Source organism: Anarrhichthys ocellatus, unplaced genomic scaffold, assembly GCF_004355925.1.
Source record: "Anarrhichthys ocellatus isolate YVR2014 unplaced genomic scaffold, GSC_Weel_1.0 scaffold8, whole genome shotgun sequence".
In the NCBI taxonomy this organism is placed as follows: domain Eukaryota; kingdom Metazoa; phylum Chordata; class Actinopteri; order Perciformes; family Anarhichadidae; genus Anarrhichthys; species Anarrhichthys ocellatus.
This window is the reverse complement of record NW_022280038.1, coordinates 5,136,719-5,144,579: the sequence shown is the minus strand read 5'-3', so window position 1 is coordinate 5,144,579 and position 7,861 is coordinate 5,136,719. Positions and strand designations below refer to the sequence as shown.

Genomic DNA, 7,861 nt, shown 5'->3' with positions numbered 1-7,861 from the left:
TATATATGAATTACCACAACAGCTTGTACAAACATGAAAGCATTTCTTTATTTTTGGTTTGTATCATACCAGCCGGATTAGTTGTATCTTTTGTTAAGTGTGTGTATGGTATTTATTAAAGAGATTTGTGTTTCTCTCCCACTTTCGGCCCACTATGTGTACTGTATGTAGCTTACGTGTTTTACAATGGTCCTACTGGTGTCTGGTATGTGTGCATGAAATAATGCAAAAGAAGCCAATATCATGGGTAGACGCTTACTAGGGCACTTGAGCCTGGAGGTGTGTGAGAGAACAGGTCATGGTCAGAGTTTTACCTTTGTAAAGTCAATAAATTCTTTTTATTTCATCAGGCTGATTTGGCGCTGTTGTTTTTTTGTAATTTTCTGTCGAGAAGGAATGAGCGACCAGCAGGGACCATGCTGCTTCATTACAACGACAGGCGGACTGTCTATATGTACAGAATATCAGAGGGCGACAACATGTGCATCAATATAAAAATACATAAAAGATAATATCATGCAAATTCACTAAATAATGTGACAACTTACAACACAGACGGCCACAAACATAGAGTTTAGAAGTTCAATATGTATAAATTATGAACTGTTTGATACAAAATGATAAAAAAAAGTTTACACTCTGTTAGTTACTCCAAAATCTCACATGTACAATAGGATATAAATACAGCAGTATTTAACTTTAACAATGTGACAATAATTATTGACCAAAAACTCCTTCAGGGACACTGGTTTTTAGCAACCGATTTCTGACGGGAATGCTCTACAGGAAGATAAAGTTGAGACTGAAGTGTATATTTCTCTTGAAAATCTAAATATGAGCAGTTCCCAAAGATGGATTGAGTAGTTGGTAGCCCACTAGTCAGCACCAGTTCTCACTATTTAACAGTCATGTCTGCATGTTGTCTGTCCGTCACTCGTCGGAGATGAAGTGGACCACGTAGAGCCTGACGTAGCCGTGGTCCCACACATACAGGTGTCTGTCCTTCGGGCTGTAGGAGAGCATCGCCAGCACGCCACCTGGAGACCTCAGGTCAAAGGTCACATTGACCGGCTTCCCCTTCAGCAGGTCAAAAGCGAAAGTGACTCTGGTGTCCTTGATGTCGGTGACGTACAGGACCCCGCAGGCGATGAAGGCGTTGCCGGCCTTGGTGCGGGGGTAGGTGGTGTTTACGTAGGACGCGACGGAGAAGGTTTTCTGGTCCAGCTGGCCCACTGTGATGCTCTCATCCACACTGGAGGCGAAGATCAGCCATAAGCCGTTCTCATCTGCCGCCAGTTTGAAGTAGGTTTTGGAGTTGTGGAGCAGGTAGGCCAGGTTGTGGTGCAGAGCGTTGTCTATAGTGAGAGTGTGAAGCCTCTTGGTGAGGAAGTCAAATCTGTGAACAAACAAGAGTTGTTAAAAAGAGGGAATGGAAACGATAGCAAAGCTTCATGCCGTCTTTTAGGCTCACCTGGCAATGCTGGAGGTACCGGCGATGTGATAATAGAAGGAACCGTTGTGAACAGTGTGGCCGCAGCCTTGGTAGAACTTTCTAACATCCACATCGCTGCTGCTGTTGTGGAACGAGGTAATGCTTTGATACTCCTTCACCACACGACCTGGGGAAGAGCGAGCAAAAATGTTCACTGCTAACATGCTAAAAAAAAAAAAAAAAAGGTAATGAAGAGCTTATTACAGCTTTTGTAGTCCAACATACATCCAACATCCAACATTACCAGAAAAGTGTTCCGCAACCCAAATTCTCTCATCGTTCAGCCAAGCGGTGTCTTTCATCCACGTGCCGAATGTGCTCTCCATCTTCGTCACATTCCTGGGGTTGATCAGAGACTTAATCAGGCACTCTGAAGGGGAAACAAAATGACACCAAGCTCAGATACTTACGTCTCTGCCACGCATACTGTTCACACTTCTCTCAACACGCACCGTTATTCTTAGCAGGAGTCTCGTGGAGTTTCACAGCCTCCTTTGCAGATGAGGTTTCATCATTTGGAATTGCGTGTAAGAGCCCTGTTGGAAAAAAATGTCATGTTACATCACTGGCTGTTCACATAGGGTGTGTGCTTGACACAACACTCTCACCACAAGGACCATTTATTTCCTGTTCTGTTCTTCCTCAGCTGATGGAGCCGCCCAGTTTTTATGGAATTGTAGTTATTAGACATTCAGATAATGTTTTTAAAATGTTGAGCACTTTCAGGACTTTGAGAAGTCCTTAAAGTGCTCAAAAAAAGAAACGCACTTGTTTGACAAATGGGCAAACTGGTAGATTGTGTGATACATTCAAAAGCTCCAGAAAAACGACTACATGGTGAGATTAACTAGTGTTTCCCAGGTCAAGAATGAAATCAACAGAGGCCTCCTACCCAGGGAATGAGCAGCCTGAAGGTTGGCTCTGTGGTGCCTTGTTCTGGAAGGCCCCTGAGGGCCAGGAGGTCCTGGGGGGCCAGGAGGGCCAGGGGGACCTGTACAAAGAGAAGAGGACGACATCTAAACCCTCTGGATGTAAAAGAAAGTAGATGAATTCTGAGTGGTGTCCCAGATCTTTTATTTTTCTTTCATTTTGAAAGATATCTTTGCAAATCTGTACATAATTTTAGTTCAAAAAGTCATGGATGCAAAATGGTTCAAGTGACACAAAGCCATGCGTGTAAAGCTCGACTTGCCCTGAATAATGACGTCATTGGACGGTTGTCCCTTCTCTCCGGGCAGACCAGCCTCTCCTCGCTCTCCTTTTTCACCCGGTTCTCCTTTCTCACCTGACGGAGGAAATCGTGCAAAATAGCTCCAGGATTGCATTCATGAACTCAAAACACTTTGCCCTATATTGTTAAAAGCATGAATAATTCCATTGACTTCCTAGAGCCGTGCCATCCGCTGTGGAGGAGAACAGTGAAGTGAAGTGGGAGAATACTGGGTAGGAGTTTTCCGGTTCAATTAGCGGCGGCCCAAATCCACAGAGACGAATAATATTAGCTGAGAATGTGAGAGAAATGTCTGTGAATCAAATCTGACGTCATCATGACAAATGGATGGATCAGGAAACTGAGTGTGTTGGTATGTTTTGAATCTTTGTGTGTGTGTGTGTGTGTGTGTGTGTGTGTGTGTGCGTGTGCATGATTTTAAGTGGCTACGTGTGCTTCTTGGTATTTTGGTATCTTTAACCCCGGGTTATACTCAACCCTTTGACTGTTGCATTGTACCCGTAGTTCTTCACTAAAATGGCCAGCGTTGCTCGAGGCATTGATAAGAATGGATGGTGAGTGAAAACAGAAAAGAGTCTCAATTATTTCTTACCTTTTTTTCCTCTTTTCCCATCAGCCCCGGGCAGTCCATTTAGTCCGGGGATGCCATCAGTCCCATTGTGGCCGGGAAGACCGTCCACACCGGGCAAACCTACGGTAACACAAAAAACACTCCTCACCATGTGTATGAATGGAAAACGCATTCAGCTAGAATACGGGTCACTTAACCACAAAGGAGACGTACAGAATGGATTTTAAATTTGGATCCAGAAGGAAGAAGTCACTTACCAGGCGGTCCTGGTGGTCCTGCAACAGAAGGTTTTTAAGATGTTAGAGAATAAAAAGGGTCATAGATCGGTTGGTTGTGTTTATCCTCGTTTGAACTCTGCTTCTATTGAGCATTGTGTGAACTGTGACAAAAGAAAGTGATATTTTGTACATGAGTGGGTAGTTCAAAGTGCATGAGTAAGACATACCAGCGATGCAGACTCCCTTGGTGCTGTTGCAAATGTCGATCAACAATTTGATCTGAAGAGAAAGAGAAAATGTCAAAATATTATTCTAATATTGCCAATCAATAAACATTCTCTCTCTCTCTCTCTCTCTCACACTCTCACTCTCTCTATCTCTATCTCTCTCTACCGTTTCCAGTCGGCCTCTACACTTCCTCTGTCCAATAAAAGCAAACAATGCCCCCCCTCCCCATACTAATCCTATATTACATTATAGGATTAGTATCACTGATATAACAATCATTGTGTTGTTATAGTTGGTCCTGCTAGTTCAACTACTTTAAATGCTATCATATTTCATAAACTGTCTTCTATGTAGAGCGTCAATCTGCAAACTAACTATAGCTGTCAAACAGATGTTGTGAAGTAAAACATACAATATTTCCCTCTGAAATGTACATGAAGGCTTAAAGGCATGAAACACTCAGGTACATAATAATGTACTTGCGATTGCGTAATAATGCGGGTCCTTAAGGCTCCTATTGTTTCAGAGTGGTGCGTACAGCATTAGTAAACACATTTTCCATTAATCAAATTGCCACAAGCTGGACTTGGAACCTTAAGATTCTCTGATGGTCACAGGGCCCGGGACCCAATTTGGTGATGCAGCATTTAGTCAGCAATGACAAAATAATGTTACTGTTTATTTATAAATCTATTTGCCTGCACTCTCTCACTCTTTCTCTGTCATATAAATATCCACCAGCAGGTATCTCATCTCACCGGGACCATGGAGTAAGTCATCATCATCATCATGTCATCCTGCACGTGTGCTTTGTGGTAACTCTGGCCGTGTCGGTGCTTGTGCTTCATCTCATTCTTCATCTTCTTCTCCGCTTCCTCTCCCACCTCCTGGCTGGCCTCCTGCTGATGGACCTCCTGTCCCTCCTCCTGATGCATCTCCTGCTGGATCTCCTTCTCCAGCTCTTCACTTCTCTTGTTCCTGGAGTACTGGTACTGATACTGGTTTTGCTGGTGTTCCCCAGCGCTCGCCCTCAGCCCCGCCGCTCCTCTCGGCACCTCCTGGAGGAACTCCACCACCGAGCTCTGCTCCACCTCCGTCAGCTTTGCCTCCGTCTGCTCCAGAAAGGCGCGTTGCTGATTCTGCTGGACCAAGAGCACCATAAGGCCCACAGAGTTCATCAACGCCACAACACACGTCCCATAGAGCACCAGACGCTGAGGGCGAGTCATGCTGGGGGTCGGGATCCACATGGTTACCACTTCACCTCCTGTTTTCTGAGGGTCGCCCGCCAACTTCAGCATTCACAGCGGGATGAAATTCCAGCACAGCAGTGAATGTAAAAGAACAAGAGTCAAACAGGACAGAAAGAGGTCCTGCCACCAAAAATCAAATCAAACTAAAGCCAAACCACTCCAACAGGAATTCAAGGTCCTGTCCAGATTATTTGAAAGCTCCGAAATAGAGTCCAGTGAGCTTCAGTGTGCAACCGGGTGGTCTATCTGAGGGCAGACTGGCAAAGTGCTTGTTGTGTTGTTCACCAAGTGGAGAAGGGGTTGTGTATACGTGTGTGTGTGTGTGTGTGTGTGTGTGCACATGCAAACCAGTAATGTAGGAGTAGGCATTACACAATCTTCTGGGCTTGTCTGGGAAGAAACCCCGGCCTGTTCAGTCACCTGATTTATATTCAGGACAACCCATTCTACTGCAGCGCCGTGGGCAGACTGACATCACACGCACACACACACACACACACACACACACACATGCATATACGCACAAAAGCACTCACATACATAACACATGAAAGCATGCATTACACCAAACAAACTGACTGGTCATTTATGTTTACATACATTTACACATTAATATTATTATTATTAATATTATTCTTACACCAGAACCAATCAAATTGAATGAAAATAAAAAACTTGACATCAAACTGCATTAACATCATTATAGTTTCCATTGAGTTGGTTCATGTCCTCTCCTCCCCGAATCCTGTATCCTCCCTTCATTTCTCCCCCGGCGCTGGTCCTTGTCACATCCTCACAGCTTCCATCCACCAACTGCAACAATGACCCATTTCCATTGCTTTGAACTCGGCCAGAAAAGTGACATTTCACTGACAAGAGGGGGGGGGGGATCCACTCCAGGCTTTTGAAGGACTCTTCCCTGTGAAAGGGAGCTGGTTCTGCCTCTTTTGACTTCAGTGTAAGTGTATCACCTCAGTAATGACTTCGGTAACAATACTTTTTCTTTCAATAAGTCAGTTAATATGCCTCTCTGCTGACATGGAGCAGCACCAGATATATAGCTGATCTACTTGCTTTTGCAGCCATATTATGCCTTATGTTACTTTTACACACACACACACACACACACACACACACACACAGGAAGAGAGAGAGAGTATATGCAACATTACTGTTAGATTCAGGTCCTGGGCTGACCGGGTCTGTAGCGTGTAAACTCCTGCCTGAGGCTGTAGGTCACTGACAGCTAGTTGTTGGACAGCTTGTATCGCTCCAGCAGATGTGCAGGCGTGCACGCACATACAATCTTAAGAGAACTGAGGTTGTTCCTTTGTTGCCTCTTGTTCACGGCGCCCTGTGCTCGACCAGTTAGTTGAGACTGGGAACAAAAAGGAAGAGGAACACAACCGCTGCTTCTTGCATGAATATCTGCATCGTGAATATGTAATATTCCAACACTGTAATGAAATGATTGCGATAAAGTGAGGTTCTATTAAAATGAACCCTGAGGTGCAAATATGTCGGCATGCCCACAGATTCTGCCTCTCATTGATCTTTTGTGGTTGTGTCTCCTCCTTCCTGAGGAGCAGCTGCTGGATGAGGCGGCCTTATCTCTCTTCTTAGCACCAGGCTGAGAGGTCCATGTCCGTCCTGCTGCTGTAGGCCAAGGACAGCCGTGTCTTCCTTCAAGCTTCATCCTCCCACCCACCTCTTTTCTCCGTCCAAGAAACTTGGAATCTTTTTTTGTTCGTCTTAACACTTTCATCACTGTCAATAATAAAACAGATTCATTTTAAACTAAATCAGTAAAGTGGCACACTCAAAAAAAAATCAAAGAAAGCCAATGAATGTAGCTTGAACTTACTTAGATTGAACACCATGCAGTGTCTTGTGAGAGAGGTTTTATATCTTCAACTTTGCCCCTTTAAATCTGAATTGTGAGATCAGTTCTTCACGGGTGTTCAGTCAGGTCACATAAAATAAAGCTTATAGTCTGAGTTCACATCCACACGCTTTTGCTGCGTGTCGTACCTCAAAGAGGAATAATTCAATTCAGACATCATACATGTTGTGACATTTAACCACTTTCCTTCAGCTTTCTGTCAATCTCGTTTGTTCACTTCTGAACAACTCCTTACACATGTGCTGGAGACAAAGATGTGGTTGACCACAACACAGAGCACAGAGACAAGGTTACATTAACTTCTGTTTTGCCTCTGCCTAATCATGCGGAACAATCTAGGTCCAAGCCATCGTACAGGCCATCGTTATCGAGGCAGGGCCTCAGCACACAGTCGGCCATTTGAACTATACGCATTCTTGGACGGCAATGTGGGCGGTGAGTGAATTGACAGAGTCCTTTATACAGAATGAGAACACGGAACAAAGGCTGAAGCCAAACAGAATTTGGCTTTGGTTACAAATTGCGAAATGAAATAAAATAAAATATACAACCGCTTGCTTAAAATGAAGTAGAGGTTTGTAAACATAGTTCTCAGAGTTCCTAGTTCATAGAAAGAAATAAAAAAATATCAGTAAATGAATACGTTTAACAAACAGTAAATATGAGACTTTTAATGTACTGTACATACAATATATATATAAAGTATTCTTTAAATGTCTTTTTTAAAAACACTTCACCTAGTCTCTGATTAAATTGTATAAGTTAGAACATGTTGTGTAAGATATGTTAAGAAAGGCACAGATGAGTCCTACACAAATAAGAGTCACGGTAAAGATAATAAGTAGGTAGTGGTGTCAGCACATTAGACAATATTTAAAAAAAATACTAATAGCATAAATCTGAGCCTAAAAACAGCCTTTAAGTTTTAGTTATAGAAAAATCAACTGCATTTTAAATCCCCCACC

At 43.4% G+C, this 7,861-nt stretch overlaps 1 protein-coding gene across 1 annotated transcript; it reads right to left on the bottom strand.

The window, feature by feature from the left end:
* Positions 1-57: 57 nt before the first annotated feature.
* Positions 58-5,253, bottom strand: gldn (gliomedin). The gene is made up of 10 exons (XM_031848516.1): positions 4,499-5,253; positions 3,740-3,791; positions 3,552-3,569; positions 3,316-3,414; positions 2,685-2,777; positions 2,385-2,483; positions 1,945-2,028; positions 1,737-1,862; positions 1,472-1,619; positions 58-1,396 (listed from the first exon to the last, which is right to left on the bottom strand). Exons 1-10 carry the CDS (start codon positions 5,039-5,041, stop codon positions 931-933), a joined length of 1,728 nt encoding a protein of 575 aa, XP_031704376.1. The 5' UTR covers positions 5,042-5,253; the 3' UTR covers positions 58-930.
* Between the last annotated feature and the right edge of the window lie 2,608 nt (positions 5,254-7,861).

Coding starts and splice junctions, on each gene's coding strand:
- gldn (XM_031848516.1), bottom strand. CDS start 5,041: ATGCTGAAGTTGGCGGGCGACCCTCAGAAAACAGGAGGTGAAGTGGTA. Junction 3,792..4,498: donor TGACTTACTCCATGGTCCCG/GTGAGATGAGAT, acceptor CTTTCTCTTCAG/ATCAAATTGTTGATCGACAT. Junction 2,484..2,684: donor CAATGACGTCATTATTCAGG/GCAAGTCGAGCT, acceptor CTCTTTGTACAG/GTCCCCCTGGCCCTCCTGGC.